This window comes from Chrysemys picta, chromosome 9 (assembly GCF_011386835.1).
Source record: "Chrysemys picta bellii isolate R12L10 chromosome 9, ASM1138683v2, whole genome shotgun sequence".
NCBI classification, from domain to species: Eukaryota; Metazoa; Chordata; order Testudines; family Emydidae; genus Chrysemys; species Chrysemys picta.
The window spans coordinates 50,815,424-50,832,854 of NC_088799.1; the positions used below are offsets into that span (position 1 = coordinate 50,815,424).

Sequence of the window (17,431 nt, forward strand, 5' to 3'; positions counted from 1 at the left end):
TTACCCACAAATCATGCTGTTGCCAATCCTTTAGAATCTAAAATCTAAATGTTTATTCATAAAAGGAAAAAGATATAGATGAGAGCTAGAATTGGTTAAATGGAATCAATTACATACAGTAATGGCAAAGTTCTTGGTTCAGGCTTGTAGCAGTGATAGAATAAACTGCAGGTTCAAAATCAAGTCTCTGGAGTACATCCCAGCTGGGATGGGTCATCAGTCCTTTGTGTAGAGCTTCAGTTTGTAGCAAAGTTCCTCCAGAGGTATGAAGCAGGATTGAAGACAAGATGGAGATTAGACATCAGCCTTTTATAGTCTTTTCCAGGTGTAAGAACACCTCTTTGTTCTTACTGTGGAAAATTACAGCAAAATGGAGTCTGCAGTCACATAGGCAAGTCCTTGCATACTTTGCTGAGTCACAAGGCATATCTGCCTTCTCTCAATGGGTCAATTGTATAGCTGATGGTCCTTAATGGGCCATCCAGCAGGCTAGGCAGAGCTAACACCAACTTGTCTGGGATGTCACCCAGAAGCATAGCAGACAGTATAGAGCCAATATTCATAACTTCAACTACAAAATTGATACACACATATAGACAGCATAATCATAACCAGCAAACCATAACCTTGTCTTAGACAACTAATTTCACCCCCTTTATACAAGATTTGGTGCCACTACAGGACCTTGGTTGCAACCATGTTCTATATGGTCCCAGTTCAAACCAATAACGTGACAGTCGGGGAAGCAATTTGTTGTTGAGACATGCCAGCAGTAAATTACCATCCCCTGTGAGTAAAGGGAGGGACCTGAGCTCATATGGTGGTGCAGCAAGGACATAATCCTTCTTCCGCGTGCCATGGTCAGGCCTGTATTTCAAGCTGCTTTTACTTTGCCAAGCCGTTGGCATAAACACCAGGTTAACCCGTGTGTTTTCTGAGAGAAGTGGGCATGGTGAATGTCCAGAGTGACCTAGACAAATTGGAGGATTGGGCCAAAAGAAATCTGATGAGGTTCAACAAGGACAAGTGCAGAGTTCTGCACTTAGGAAGGAAGAATCCCATGCACTGCTACAGACTAGGGACCGAATGGCTAGGCAGCAGTTCTGCAGAAAAGGACCTGGGGATTAAGTGGACGAGAAGCTTGATATGTGTCAGCAGTGTGCCTTCATTGCCAAGAAGGCCAATGGCATATTGGGCTGTATTAGTAGGAGCATTGCCAGCAGATTGAGGGAAGTGATTATTCCCCTCTATTCGGCACTGGTGAGGCCACACCTGGAGTATTGCATCCAGTTTTGGTCCCCCCACTATAGAATGGATGTGGACAAATTGGAGAGAGTCCAGCGGAGGGCAGTGGAAATGATTAGGGGGCTGGGGCACGTGACTTATGAGGAGAGACTGAGGGAACTGGGGTTATTTAATCTGCAGAAGGGAAGAGTGAGGGGGGATTTGATAGCGGCCTTCAACAACCTGAAGGGGGGTTCTATAGGGGATGGAGCTAGGCTGTTCTCAGTGGTGGTAGATGACAGCACAAGGTGTAATGGTCTCAAGTTGCAGTGGGGGAGGTCTAGGTTGGATATTAGGAAACATTATTTCACTAGCAGGGTGATGAAGCACTGGAATGGGTTACCTAGGGAGGTCGCGGAATCTCCATCCTTAGAGGTTTCTAAGGCCCGGCTTGACAAAGCCCTGGCTGAAATGATTTAGTTGGGGTTGATCCTGCTTTGAGCAGGGGATTGGACTAGATGACCTCCTGAGGTCTCTTCCAACCCTAATATTCTATGATTCTATGAAACTCATAAATTAGGAAAGTTTGAAAATACCACTAGATGTATAGGTGTGTTTTGAAAATACCACTAGATGGCTATGTTCATCTTTAGGTCCCTAAACACCTTTGAAAAATCTGCCCCTACTTCCCTGACCCAAAGCAACTCCCATTGATTTCAATGGGCTGTGGATCCGTCTCTGAGCGTGGGAAATGTAAAATGACCCAACATTTCCTCTCATTTTCCCAGACTTGCACGACACATAGAAAGTGACTCAGGCAGTTTGTTAAAATGTCAAAAGTTTTTAATGAAATATCTTAGAGGTGTGAAAAAATATTGACTGTCCCTTATCTATGGGACTGATGTGGTTTTTGAAGTGTCAGTGATTTTGTAAAGGCAAGGGAACAGTTGCCTGTGGTCATTCTTGGTCCCTAATTTGGCAGCTAGGTCTTCTTAAAGCTAATTGTCCCATTATTGACATTAATGTGATGATGGCTCTAGAATTGCTGTGGATGGACTTCTTGGAAAGCTAAGATGGTGTCATTAAATTCTGACCCTTGTTCATGAATCACACCCACTCGGACTGCAGGAGTTTAAGGGAAATTCAAACCACAGACCATCACCTGTCATTCGCCATGACCTGCAGTCTTGATGGATTTGATCTCCCTAGTTTTTCTTCCTCTCTTTTCAGGGCTTGTTAAGACAGCTAGTCCTGTTGCCAGGATCTGATGCTACCTCAAGGATGTGCACTAACATGAACTTTAAGCTAGCAGTGCTCTCCATCCCCCCAGTACTGCAGGATCTCCCAGTGAAGCCAGCGAGCAATGAGGTGCTGAAATACCCTTACGGTCAGTAACATGCAACAGATATAGTTCATGAGGTGCTTCACCATCGTGCATTAGCAGAACATTAGAGCAGAAGCTTATTGCTGCTTTCTAATCACTCGTAGCCTGATGCTAGTCTGATGGGAAAGCCAACCACGGTGAGCAGACTGCATAGCAAGAAGGCAAGAGTTGCAAAGCATTTCACATCTCAGGGGAAGGAATTTTTGTCTTCCATTGATTTTATCCTATTGCTTTTCTTGGAAACTTGCAGAATCAGTCATGGAACAGAGCAATCTTGAGGGTATTTCCTATCATGTACCTGTGCCAAGCTTGGAAGGAATAGCTGTAGCTCATCTCCTTTCCCAGAACACCACTTACATTATCTTGCATATTGCTGTTAACTATTTCCCTAAGCAATTTCCTGTCAGTACAGTATAGGAAGAATCTTATCTCAAAACAGTAGCATATTTAGAAGAAGGATAGTACAGTGACTAAGGTGAGGGGCCTGGGCAGCAGAAGATCCAGGTTTTTGTTCTGCTACGAGCTTCCTGGATGACTTTAGGGAGGGTATCTTTCTGAAAAGTGAATGGCATGTTGATCAAAGGTTTTGAGAGAGACAAGGCTTAAAAACGAAGGTTTTTTCCCCTTCTGAAGGTTTTGTTTGGCTTGTCATAACTCCAAAATGGCTTGGCCCAGAAATTAGGGTTACCATATTTCAACACTGAAAAAAGAGAACACTCCACGGGGGTCCTGTCCCTGCCCCAGCCCCACCCCTTCCCCACCCCAGCCCCGCCCCCATTCCAACCCCTTCCCCAAAGTCCCTGCCCCAACTCTGCTCCCTCCTCTGAGCACCCCGCATTCCCCCTCCTCCCTCCCGCTCTGATCTTGGTTGGGGGTTGCTAAGTGCTTCCCTGCTCCCCACTCGCCCTGCAGCCTCTGCACCCCCCTTTGCCCTGCAGCCTCTGTGACCCCTGCTCCCCACTCGCCCTGCAGCCTCTGCACCCCCCTTTGCCCTGCAGCCTCTGTGACCCCTGCTCCCCACTCGCCCTGCAGTCTCTGCACCCCCCTTTGCCCTGCAGCCTCTGCGACCCCTGCTCCCCACTCGCCCTGCAGCCCCTGCACCCCCCCACCCCTGCAGCCTCTGCGACCCCTGCTCCCCACTTGCCCTGCAGCCCCTGCACCTCCCTGCCCCTGTAGCCTCTGCACCCGCCTGCCCCTGCAGCCTCTATGCCCCTGCCTGTCCTGCTCCTCCTCGCCCTGCAGCCTTTGCGCCCCCCGCCTGCCCTGCTCCCCCGGCAGCCTCTGCCTGGCGGGGGCTTCGGATGCTCAGTGGTGACCGGGGCGGCGCGGGTCCCTGCAGCCCCGGCACGCGCCGCAGCCTCCTTCCTGCTGCCGCCGAGCACGTTCCCCGGCCTGTCTGTCCCCGCTGGAAACAGCTCCCGCGGTGCCAGGTTCTGAGCCGTGCGGGGCGACGGGGACGCAGGAACGGTCCCGCAGTGGCCGGGGGGTCCCCGCCCGTGAGGGAAGCCTGAGCCATTGGCTGGGCCCGGCCTCCCCATGGTCCTGTGAGCTCGGCTGGGGCGCGCGGTCCGCCCGGCCTGCGGGGGCAGTAGCGGCCCCTCCGCCGCCTTCTGCGGCTGTGCTCCCCCTCTCCCCCAGCCCGCGCTCGCTACAATGTAGCCGGGGCGGCTGGACTGCGCTGCAGATTCAGCGGGTCGTGCTGGGGCTGGGTGGATCCAGGCTTATGCCTCCCTATTGTCCCGGACATGTTCGGCTTTTTGAAAATTCCCCCCGGACGGGGATTTGAGGACCAAAAAGCCGGACATGTCCAGGGAAATCCAGACGTATGGTAATCCTACCAGACATGACTGATTTGGTCTAATCTATCGGTCTGGGTAGGAGTTGATACTAATGAATAGTTTTAGGATGGGGCATATGGAGAAAGGGCCCAGCGGGATGATGCAGGGAGGAGAGTTGGCCCATACAGCAGTCCAGAGACCCACTCCTGAAATAAATCCACCATTCAGTCTTCATTAGACTTTAGCGTGAAGAGCTTATTAAATAGCATGGAGACAGTTCAGGCCATTCATATCCATTGTGTTGAGCTGTCTGCAGACTCAGGCAGACAGCACTATTGTGTTTTGCATTCTGTTCCTGTGTGGAAGGTGTTTGTCGGTCCCATAATAGCTACCACCGTAATTTTTTTTTTAAACATGAAAGCTTAGGCAAGGGGTGGATTGGGTGGCAAATTCTGCAGAGCCCTGTCAATAAGGAAGCGGGTTTTATCCCTTGGAAATAGCAAGAGAAGCTGCGTTTCTGAGTCTGATCTTTGTGGTACATGTCAGTTTGCAAAGGCCACTTCTGAGAATTGCTAGGGAGCAAGGCACTGCCCTCAGAATCGTAGATCAGCTAGTGAGAGCTGTCCTGGGGATATAATGCCTGTAATGCACAGTAATATTCTCATTAGAGCATTGCTATGTGGAGCTCTGTGGAAACAGGTCTGGGCTGGTCTCTCTTGCTCAGAAAACAGCCCAGCGTTACTCCCTATGCAGTTATTCTAAGCACTACTGTGGTTCTATTTCCCCTCCAGGCTATTTACTATCATTCTAAGCATAGCGCAGCATCTTCCAGGGCTTGTAGCATGCAGAAGGATGGTGGGGTCTGGGCTCTTTGTGTCCCCAAAGGGAATAGAGTGGGGAGCTCACTCTGGAATTCTGGGATGAATGCATTAGTAAGTCTCCATGCCCGATTCTGCTCTGGCTCACGCCAGTGTGATTCCTTGGATGTCAGTGAGTTACCCCTGATTTGCACCGGTGTAAGAGTGAGGAGAATCAGGCCTGAGTTTTGGGAGTCGCTGGAGAGCAAAGGAGAGCCGGGCACTGAGAGCAGGGGGATCTGAGAGCGCTCTGTGGCCCGCAGCGGGTGATGTAAGCCAGAAGCGGGGGGGAGAGAGAGAGAGCAGTTCCGCCCGACCAGCATGAGACATGCATGCACAAGCACTGATTAGTCTAGCATGCTAAAAATAGAGACTAGCCATGGTGGTACAAGCAGTGCGACAGGTTAGCGCCTTGAGTGCATACATGCCCTAGACCATAGGCACATACTCAGGGCAGCTCGCTCTTCCTGCTAATCACACTGTCGTGGCTACCCTCTACTTTTAGTGCTCCATCTCAGCTAGCATGGGTATGTCCCCTACAGCTGGGGATCACACCCCCAGCTCCAAGTGTAGACATCCCCTAGGACTGACTTGAATAGGCTGCTTGTCCCTGTAACAGAATAACAGATACCGGGGGAGAGCTTGGTGCAGAGGGAGAAAATTAAAAAAAGAAACGTTTTTTCCACTTTAAAAACATATGGAAATGAGGCCATGCATCGTAATCGATATGCAAATTAAGCTCTTGTACATTTGTATGATATCTCAAAATTTCTGGACCTTGGGCCTTAACAGATATGGAATAGATTAGGCCCTTGGAGCTCTGCAGCATATCTGCTGAGTCTGACTTTGTCTTGGAACAGTGCCCTTGCTATCGCTCCTGCAAAGTGGACGTGCGATCTCTTTCTCATGAGTGAAGGCCCCATTCAGCACAACACTAAAGCACATGCTTGACATTAAGCACAGCCGTACTCTAATTGACATGAGTGGATTACGCTGATGTATTTAAAGTTAAGTGTGTGCTTAGGAGCTTTGCGGGGTGTGGGTCCTAAACCATGTAACCCATTGTGATCCGTAGGAGTCTCTATCCAATTCAGGCCACCCTACGCTATATGCTCAGGCAGGGCAGCGTGCAGTGGGTCTCCATTTTTAATGGTCCGATTTAATCTTTCATTGTATCGAGGGCATTAAAGGGACCTGTTTGCTCTTGTTTTGTGTTCAGAGGCTGACATGAAACTGACTCTGGGATCCCGACCTCCCTGCACGAAGAATGAAAAGGCCCAGTTCTGGTTTAATGCTTCTCGGAAAGGGCTCTATCTATGTGATGGGAGTGCCTGGGTCGCCATGCTAGAAGGTAAGGGATCTGTGACTGGTGGACAGCTCTGCCGTTATGGCTCACTTTTTGTTGCTCCTAGTGGTAGAGATTTAGATTGCGAGCTCTATGGAGCTCAGACTCAGTCTTCTCATCTGGGAGCACCTGTGACTGGTCTGACACCCCCCTGGACACACCTTATGGAATTAAGATAAATGTTATTGAATTAAGTTTAATACCTTGGGGTCTATTGTATTAAAAATGCAAGTGTGGATGTGTTATTGTGGAGCTTCTACAGGAGGCTGACTAGTGCAATCTCTAGGATGGATTAGGAACTTCCAAGGACTTTTTGGGGACCAGAAGTGTGAAGTGGAGCTCCTAGGAAATACGTGAGGTGAGGACATTGCAACCCCCCACCTACACATTCAGTCTTTGAAGCTTCGCCCTGAGGGGTGCACCTGTTGTCTGTTGATCACCTGTTACATGCGGGCAGTTCAGAGACACAATCTGGATTCTCCAGGGACTGACAGACACAGAAAGGACTTCACAGAAAGATGACTCAGGGCCTTCTCCCTGATCCAGCAAATGGACAGGACCTCTGGGTGACAGAGGGCCCCAATCTTTAGGGTTGGAAGGATTTGACCATCTGAGGCCCCATAAGACTGGGTGCTGGTTCTGAGCTGAGGCTTCTGACCATAGCAGAGACCATTTTGTGGGGTGTGGAAGAACTCCTGCCATGGTGGAGTTGGGGTGACCTCTGGTAAGCTTGTCTGCATGCACACAGGTTCTCTTATTGTTTTTAATATGTTTTCTCTGGAGTGCTTTTACCCGAAGAATAAACGTGCTTGCTTAGGAAGAGCTGTGTGGTAGCTTAATTGTGATCAGCAAACACTATTAGTCTCTGGAGAAAAAGCAAGCAGATGTGCTTAACAGATTGTCTTTTCCTGGGAATAACACGGTGATTGCTGGGAACTGTTCAGCCTGAAGACACCCTGTTCAGGAAGAAAAGAGACACAGGTCTCCACCCAAGAGAGGGGATGGCTGGAGAGCTGGGGGCCCTTCCTGTACCACTGAGGGGAAACACAGGTACAGTTGCCCTGAACCGTGACAGCACCTAGCATATATTTGGTGTTATATGAATAATAATGATTAACAAAAGGTGTAAGTATGGCAAGATGAGGTGTTTTCTCTCTTTGTCTCTTGTGCAGGATTGTTCTTTGCTAGTGGGTGTGTGAGATCTCAGCAGAGGTACAGAAAGATCTTTTCACTGCTCTCCTGCCCTCATTTTTCATTGTATGTGTGATGGGTTCGGTCACAGAGACTCCTCTCGAGACTGTCTTCACTGCAGTTAACTCGTGTTCTAACTTGAGTGTTGCCCCGAGTTCCATCTACAAACAAAACCCCTTTACTCAAGTCTGATGGTGATTTTAACTTCAGTTGTCTAGCCTGTCAGGAGGTAAGAGACTAAAGCTTGAGTTAGCTGCTAACATGAACACTCTGTAGTATGGATACAGGCTAGTGCCATTCAAGTGCTGCTAGTCCTCCAGAGCCTTCGCACGATTTCCCCTGTTTGCCCAAAAAGGACAGACAAGTTCTCCACAATTTACTGGGGAAAGATTCATACAGTAACTGACCTTAGTGCAGTGCAAAGAACCACAGGATGGGACCCCAGAAGTTTTAGCACCATACACAAGTGAATGCAGCACCAATGTGGACACAGAAGCTAGCGTGTCATTTCATAGCATAGCTACTCTCACTCAAGCTAAGCTAACTCAAGAGGAGTAACTCAAGTGTAGATCATTTGAGTTAACTCTGCAGTGAAGACTGATCCTGAGAAGCATGGTGCATCATGGGAGTCACATGACTGCAGATATAGTCACAAGACATTTTGAAATTTCTGAATCAAAATTCTTTTCATTCTGCAAAAAAGAAAAAGTTGAAATTGTGTCATTTCCCCCAGAATGGAAATTCTGATTTTTCACTCCGCTCTATGCCTGAATCTTCCCTTTAGAAGTCTATAGTCACTCAGTTTGAGGTGTGGAATTAGAAACTGGTTATGAGATAAAAACCAGTACAGCTCTGTGGATGAGCTGCTAAGAAAGCTTTATACAAGTAGGAAACTGTCTGGAGTTTTGAACCATTCAGCTTTAAACTTTTTCATAATTTTTAAACCAATTTCAAACTTGGTTTGTTTTGTAGATTGCATAGAGACTTAAAAATCAAGCCAAGTTTTAAGAAGTTATGCACTATTATTTATTGTAAGTCAAGTCCGATCAGAAATCCCAGTTTGCATTCTATTATATTTTATATTAATTGGTAAATAATATCTAATGATAAAAAGAGGGATCATGTTTTATGGCATAAACACAAGTTGTCAGAACTAAGGATGGGCTTTTATTCTTACTCTGTACTTCCTGACTTCTGATTTCTCAACCTTAATGTTGCATCAGCACTAGTCTTTGTTGGTTTTTGGTTTTCAAAGAAACAAAATGATATGACAACCGGAATATTAAAAGACCAAAGGTCAGGCTTTCACACCTATTTAGCATCTGGTTGAAAACTGCTTGACACTAGGAAAATTCATCTCTAGAACTGCATTGCATAGGGCACCAGACTAGGGTTCAGAGCGCCTGGTTTCTATTCCCAGCTCTGTTATGAAATGGCTTTGGGGAAGTAATTTAAATTCTGTGTACCCATCTGTAAACTGGACTTGGATTTGACCCCATCACTGCAGCATAAAAGCACCTCTCAATATTTAGAAATGGCAGCAACATTTATCTACTTCCTGCCTTCCACTCCTGCAGGAGAACTAGCTCGACTAGCTGTTTGTGTGTGAGTGGGTGGGTTGTGTGTGAAGAACTTGAGTGAAGAAGGCAAGTTCAATCATTGTAATGAGACTCACCTGCCTTTATAATGCACGTTGAGATCTAGGATTGAACAATGCTATGTATTAAGTATTAAAAGGTTCTATTATGAAAGAGGTCTTACATATAGCTGGGGTCTGCACAGTTAAGAGCTTTAAAGAGCAAGTGAAAAATAATGCTTGCAAAATGCTATGTACAAAGTATTATTAAAGAGGGTCAGTTATAGGGGTGGGACTGGAACTTCAGCTGCGACTCAAAACCTCTCTGCGCTCACCTTTAAGCCGCGTGATTTCAGTGAAGTCTTGTGGTTGAGGAGAAAGCAGCTTTTAATATTCCTGGCATGCATAGATGCTAAGCTTTCTTTTTTCTCCCTGGGGGTGCTCCCCCATGCCCTGCCCCAAGGCCCCACCCCCGCTCCGCCTCTTCCCACCCCTGCTCTGCCTCCTCCCCAAGGCTCCGCCCTCTCTGTCTCTTCCTGGCCCGCTCCGACCTCTTCCCCAAGGCCCCGCCTGCTTGCTGCTCTTCACCCCCCCAAGCACGTCCTCCAGCTTCTGAACAGCTGTGGCTGGTGGGTGCTGAGCACCCACAATTTTGTTCTGAGTGTGCTCCAGCCTATAGTCCAGGGGTTCTCTCAACAAATTTTTTGGTGGCCTCAGAGTGCAACCACCAACTCTCACTGGTGGCCGCACTGACACTTTTTTCCTAAATACTTAATTAACTTTAAGAAAAACAATTAAATATGCACAGATTTACATCCAAATCATTGTCATTTATAGTTGTAGAGTTTTTTGGCAGAGTCAATAACAGAAATAATGCTGCATCCCCCTCAGGGCCGGCTCTAGGTTTTTGCTGCCCCAAGCAAAAAAAATGTTTGGTTGCCCCTCACCCCCCCCACACCAGTGCCCTCCCCCACCTGCACCTCCGCCGCCCCAGCCCTGGGCTCTCTCTTCTCCCTTCCTCCATCCGCACCCCCTACAACCCCATCCCTGGGCTCTCCCCCTCGCACCTGCACCCCCTGCTGCCCCAGCGCTGGGATCCACCCCCGCATCCCACCTGCACCCCCTGCTGCTCCAGCCCTGGGCTCCCCCCACCAGTGCTGACTCCGCCCGCTCCCCCCTCGCCTCCAGCCCTTCCGGCGCTGGCAGGGTCGGGGTAAGCAGCGGGGCTCCCAGGCTGTGCCTCAGCCCAGGGTCCCTCCAGCCAGGGCTCCCGCCTCAAGGACTGGCCAGGACCCAGGAGGGCAGAGCTGGGGGACCACCCCAGCAGGGGGCTGAGGAGCCAAGGCAGGGTAGCCCCAGAGGGAGCGGAGCCCCGGAGAGCGGGATGTGGGCCCCGCACAGCAGCGCTCCGCCCTCTATGGCCCCACTGCTGCTGCTTCTGCTTCTGGGCGCCCTGCTGCAGTTCCTGGGCAGCTCGGGCCGCTTCGCCCAGCCCCAGCTGCGGCGCTGGGGGGCGGCAATCCTGCGGCACCTGCAGGCGGCTCCATGTGCCCCGTGGGGTGGCCCCCAGCCCGAGTGTCCCCCGCTCGGAGCCTGCCCAGCCCAGCCACAAGGTGCGGGCGTTGCTCCCCCACGGTGCGAACTGCAGCGGCCCCAGGGCGCCCCCCCGCGCACAATGCGCTGCTGCTGCCAGGGCCGGCTCTAGGCTTTTGCTGCCCAAAGCAAAAAAAAAAAAAAAAAGATGGCCGGAATGCCGCCCCTGAAAATGTGCCGCCCCAAGCACGTGCTTGGTTTGCTGGTGCCTAGAGCCGCCCTGATCCCCCTTCTCCTCTCCTTTCCCCGCCCCATGCAGGGCTTAGTGAGTCCTGAGGCTTGCTGTAAACAGTGATATTTGTATACACCTCTAACTCGATATAACACTCTCCTCGGGAGCCAAAAAATCTTACCGCATTATAGGTGAAAACGCGTTATATCGAACTTGCTTTGATCCACCAGAGTGTGCAGCCCCAGGGCTGCCCAGACGGGGGGGCAAGTGGGGCAATTTGCCCCAGGCCCCAAGCCCCGGGCCCCGCAAGGGCCCCCCGAGAATATAGCATTCTATAGTATTGCAACTTTTTTTTTATGGAAGGGGCCCCCGATATTGCTTTGCCCCAGGCCCCCTGAATCCTCTGGGTGGCCCTGCACAGCCCCGCCCCCCCGGGGCACTGCTTTATCGTGTTATATCCGAATTCGTGTTATATCGGGTCGTGTTATATCAGGGTAGAGGTGTATTTGTTAATATCACAGCACACTTAGTAGCTACCTGGGAGGCTATGAAAAGTTGTAAGTGATATTAACAAACATTCAGGTATCACTTTTCATAGCTAGTAAGTCTGCTGTGAAAAGTGATACTTGCATGTTTGTTAATATCACTTTTCTCAGCAAGCTCTGGATGGGGGGGAAAAGAGGGGAGGCAACAGGGGCCAGAGGCGATGGTGGGATGGATGCAGGGCAGTGGGAGGCTACAGGGTTCTAGTGGGGGAAGGATGGATACGGGGCCAGGGGAGGCAGCGGGGGCCTGTGATAATGGGGGTAGGGGTGGATGTGAGGCCAGAAAGGCAGTGGGGTCCAGGGGAATGGGTGGGAATGGATACAGGGCTGTGGGAGGCAGCAGGGACGATGGGGGTCGGTGATGAGCCCCACTGTTGTGGGGCCAGAGCCAGGGCCTGGTGGTCTGCTGCCATGCATCTAAGGCTCAGTGCCCGAACCCAGCGCTGGGGACAGGAACTGTGTGGCCACAGACAGGGATCAGAGCCCACTGCCATGCAGCCGGAGCTATGGGCCAGCACCCAGGGCTAGGGCCAGCACCCAGGGCTAGTGCCTGCCGCCACATGGCCAGAGCTCGGAGCTGGGTGCTGAAGCTAGGAGTCAGCACCCGCTGTTGAGTGGCTGGAGCCAGCGTTTGCTGTTGTGTGGCCAGGGCCAGGAGTTGGCACCTGGGACCAACTACATGGCTGGGGCCCAGGAACAGAGCTGTGATTTGGTGCCTGCTGCCGTGCAGCTGGGGCAGGGGATCACCACCCGGGGCTAGGGCCACGTGGCTGGAGCCCGGTGCCCGCCACCACATGGCCAGAACTGGGGGCCAGAGGCAGACTGAAGCTCTGCCACCAGAGCCAGGGGTTAGCGCCCAAAGCCCTATGGTTGGAGTCCGCTGCTGTGCGGCTGGGGCTGGGGGTTGGCGCCTGTGGCCAGCACCTGTCACTGCACGGTTGGAGCCCGGGACTGGAGCTGAGAGCCAACACCTGTGGCCACACAGCTGGAACCAGGGGCCAGAGGCTGAAACCCTGCAGTTGGACTCCACGGCCGTGTGGCTAGAGCCGGGGGGGCGGGAGTCAGTACTCGCTGCCCTGCAGTCAGAGCCTGGGGCTGCACAGCCAGGTTCCTGAAGTCTCGCTGCTGGAGCCTGCAGCCCAAGCCCCCTCCCCCAAGGTGGGTCAAGAACTCACCTTGCTCCTGCAGTGTTGTGCCCCACTTCTCTCCAGAGGCAGTGCAGGGCGGTGCATCCAGGAGCAACAAGGAGGGATGGGGAGGGGCCGATGCTTTGCCCCTCCCCCCGGCTGGAGGCTGTCGTTGGCGCACAAAAAGCCCCTGGCGGCCACATGAGGCCACAGTGGCCGCATTTGAGAAATGGTGCTATAGTCGGTGCCTATGCTTGCATGTTTTGAATTCTCTTGGTGAAGGAGGCATTTCAGTGGGTAGTTAAATAGCTGTGTGTCCATGCATACTACATCCATGTGTGAAATGCCTGTGTAAAAGCTAATGACAGAGAAGCTGGGTGAGGTAATACTGGGTTACCACCCTGCAGTCTAAAAGCTCTTTTCTACTGTGCATGGGCTATGGAATATTTTCAAACCTTCATAACGTCTCCATTTTATCTTTCAGCTTTTGCAGGTGCCTAAATCATGCACTTCCTATTCCTTGTGGATGTGCTTTTAGGTTGATTATTATTTATGTGTATTGCAGTAGCACCCAAGACCCTAACCAAGATCAGGCCCCGTTTTGCTAGGCGCTATACATAGTGTAAGAGACACTCCCTGCCTAAGATTCACAGATTACAAGGATAGAAAGAACCATTGTGATAGTCTGATCTCCTGTATAGCACAGGCCAGGGAACTCCTCCAAATAATCCCTAGGGCAGATCCTTTAGAAAACATCCAGTCTTGATTTAAAATTTGTCAGTGATGGAGAATCCACCATGACCCTCGGTAAATTGTTCCAGTGGTTAATTACTCTCACTCTTATTTCCAGTCTGAATTTATCTCGCTTCAACTTCCAGCCATTGATTGTGTTAGATCTTTCTCCACTAAACTGAAGAGCCCATTATTAGATATTTGTTCCCCATATAGATACTTACATACTGTGATCACGACACCCCTTAACCTTCTCTTTGTTAAACTAGATAGATTGAGCTCCTTGAGGCTATCACTCTAAGGCAGGTTTTCTAATCCTTTAATCATTCTCATGGCTCTTCTCTGAACCCCTCTCCAATTTATCAACATCCTTCTTGAATGGGGGACACCAGAACAGGACACTGCCTTGAGGTGCTTACAATCTAGATAGACGAGAGAGGAGGGTAAGGGAAAGGAGTATAACATACAAGCAGAGTGAACAATATGATGGTGACGTGTTTGTGGCATGATAGTACCACAATTATTTTTTTTGCTAGGCTTAGCTCTTGCCGGCTGAGTTTCTGGCTGTCTCCTCCCAGTAGTTTCTTCCACCTATGGCTGATAGGAAGGTGGGGGTTCTGGTGTCCCCAAAAGGGGAATCCTTTGCACAGTTCTGGGTCTGGAGTGCTGAGGAGAGGGTTTAACTCCAGCTGATCTCAGCTCTCCCCTAGAGGGTATGGCATTACCTGCTTTTCTCCCTTCCAGGTGGTTCCTTCCGATGGTCTCCTCAATGAGATTCAAAATTCAGTGCCCCTTCCCCACCCTTTTTTAAACTAAAAAAATGTGTGTTTTGTTTTGTTTGTTTGTTTGTTTTTACCCTCTCATAATGGGAAAATGCCTGAAGGGATTTTGCTCCAACTTTCTAGAACCATTCACCTGCTGGCAGAGACCAGACATACAGAATGCAGCTCTGGAGGTGAATGTGTTGGAAAATGATCAATATGTGTTATGCACAGGGAGGTACAAAGGAAACTGTTTTGCATCCTTAAGCAGAGTGGCCTCTGCAATACATGTAACATCCTTCCACTCACAGAGCTGTGTTTATGGAACCCTTGTCTTCCTGTTCCATGCTGTCCATTCTCTGTGGCCATCACTTGTCATGTCACTATGCCTAGGGCTGGACTGTGCTGGTAGAGCCCAACAGTAAATTAAGTAGCCCTTTGATTTTTTTAAGCCCTTCAGCACAGGGCTTTTAATTTGGCTACTCAGTGCCATGCATATGAAATAATCAAAAATATAGCCCTCCATTGAACTTTGGAACACAGTTGAATTAAGGACGCATCTATTTTTCATTTCCATACTTTTTTTTTGTTATTTCCTAGTCAAAGAGAGGCTGGAGTATGTAGAAGAATATCAGAACTTGATGACCAACTCTGAAACCATGGGCATTGAGATCTTCGTCATTCCAAAGGTCGGGTTTTTTGCAGCCACAGCCAATCGGTATACTCCGCCTGGGTCAGCTATCTACAAATGGACTGATGGGAAATTCCAGTCTTACCAAAACATCCCCACCTACCAAGCTCAATCCTGGTGCTATTTCACCATAGGAAAAAAGGTAATTCTGCTTTTAGGGTTCCTTTGGTACTGTGTCAAATTGCAAACGCTAGATGACAGCTTCTTCTCTGAAGGGCTGACCCAAATTTGAGTCTTGAAAGGGTTAATGTTTTAGGGCTAGATTCTTAGCTGGTGTAAACTGGTGTAGCTCCATTAATTTCAACAGAGTTGTGCTGGTATAATGGGGCTGTCCCCATGTCTTTGGCTAATTTGCAACTGTACATAGATGATTGGGAAGGGAATGTTGCTTTTTTTTGTTTTACTATTGTACAAAGCAGCAAAACTCTGTGCTAAGCTGATATCAATTACTGATACTCCATAGGAAATAGATACTTGTTTGTCTCTCCATAGCATTCAAAGCTCATCAGTCAGTCCTTCTTGAATTACTATTCTCCATGGCATGTAGGTCTATATGAAGCCTCCAAGCCCATGATTTTCTTCTCAAGACTCTCTAAAACAATAATTTGTTGCTGTTGATTTCTGGTGGACTCTGTCTGCTCTCAGCTCAGACATTAATAGTTTTCTATTAAAATCATATTTGTGAATGTTGCAATGTCCTGTTCCCATGCGGGTCATGTAGCCTGCAGAATTGTACCGTGGATGGATTTTAATAAGTCTAATGGGTATGACTTTCCCAGTCTAATAACTGGCTTTCCTGAGAACTGGGTTGTGTGACACATGCCCCTTTGATTCCATAAAACGATGTAAAGTCCCCACTGTCTAGAAAAGTAAAATTGATTTCCAAACCTGGGCAGAACTCCATGTCTGTAACATGAACCTTCTAGAATCTTAGCCAGGACGTGCTTCCATTTACTAGATCTGGAGCCAGATTCTCTTCTCCACTGCACTAGTTTTATGCTGTTGTGACTCCATGGATTGTCCAGTCTATTTCCAGCATAAAAGTGGTGGATGATGGAGTGGAGAATCAGTACATTGTACATTGCTTCTGCTGTAGCTTACTTTCTCTTTTCTGATGTACTCGTAAATGGAATCGCACCTTATGTTGTGTGTGGCTGTCATGGTTCAGAGCCAGCTGCCCCCGTGGCCCAGCTCTTGTCTCCCCAAATGCACCCCACTCCTGGTGTCAGACCTCATGCCTTCACCTGCCCTGTGTGGAATCCCATGACTATCCTAGTCTTAGACTGGGCTGTGGGCTGCAGTGCCCTGTGACCAAACAGCCTTCTTAAAACAAATTGTTTCCTCTTAGCAGCAGGGACACAGCACAGCTGGAGGATTTTAAACAGTAAAGGCCTTTACATTGGTCGGTTGGAGGGACCAGCTGCTACAGACCCCTCCCACAGGGCCTGTCTCTGTGTCAGTCTGTTTCTTCACAAACAGGCCCTGACAACTGCCTCCTCGGCAGTCACTTTTGATCTGTTTCAGTCCCTTCAACCCAGCTGTGCCAACCTGGGCAAAACAGCTGTGTAACCTAGCTCATTAGTCCAGGCCCCTTGCAAGGGTTTACCCAGAGGTTTCTTATCTATTTGTGTTCCCTTCCTGCTACCTCTGCTATTTAATATAGTCCTAAAGTACACATTGCCCATGACCTGGTCACATACAAGCTTCATGAATGAATACAGATCAGTAGTAGCATTATTCCTATGTTATTACATCTCAGCCCCACCTCCTTCACACGGACCTCTTGCTCTGCACACTGCTCGGCACCTTGCTCCTGGCCTAATGGGAGCTTTCTGTGCAGGCTGCATGCATATGTTACGTGCTCTGCCGTCCGCACGTGCTGTCTGTTGGGGATGGGCAAAGAGGCTCGTATTTGGATTTAGATGATGTTTGGATCTGAAGGTTCTGACATTTGGATGATGATCATGAATATTCAGATTCAGGAAAATATATGTTGATCTGGGGAGGGAAGCGTTGGTAGAAGAACGGCAGCACTTTCCTAGCAGATTGAGAGAGCAGGAGAACCACATCGGGAATTCACCAGCACCAACGCCCACCATAACAGCTGGGCCCCAGGGTTCAGAGACCACAGACTCAGCCAGGGAAGCGTCCACCAGGGAATGTTAGCAGGGCTGTTCTTGGCTGAGAGCTGGCAGCTCTGTGCAGGTGATGCTGTGGTGGGTGTTTGTTCTCTCGCTCACTTTGCGCTTCCTGTCTGAAGGGGCATTTTCCAACACTGCTCAGCCACACAATCTTCAAAAGTTCTCAGCAGCTTCTGTGGCTCTCCCTGGAGCCTGCTGGGGGCCAAACTTTTTTGAAAATCTGGCCCCAGTCAGAGACCTTGAAAATTTGGTTCTGGGCTCTTTTGCTAAGCCGGCCCTTCGAATCCCGCTGTTGGGAATGTGGTACTCAGGTG

At 49.5% G+C, this 17,431-nt stretch overlaps 1 protein-coding gene across 2 annotated transcripts in view; it reads left to right on the plus strand.

Annotated features, from left to right (window-relative positions):
* Positions 1 to 17,431, plus strand: part of TSPEAR (thrombospondin type laminin G domain and EAR repeats) — a 77,234-nt gene that overhangs the window by 25,878 nt on the left and 33,925 nt on the right. For both annotated transcript variants that reach the window (XM_042853451.2, XM_024108405.3), the window contains exons 5-7: positions 2,455 to 2,611; positions 6,463 to 6,594; positions 14,886 to 15,118. In XM_042853451.2, coding sequence (XP_042709385.2) covers positions 2,455 to 2,611; positions 6,463 to 6,594; positions 14,886 to 15,118 — 522 coding nt within the window. The remainder of the gene's footprint in view (positions 1 to 2,454; positions 2,612 to 6,462; positions 6,595 to 14,885; positions 15,119 to 17,431) is intronic.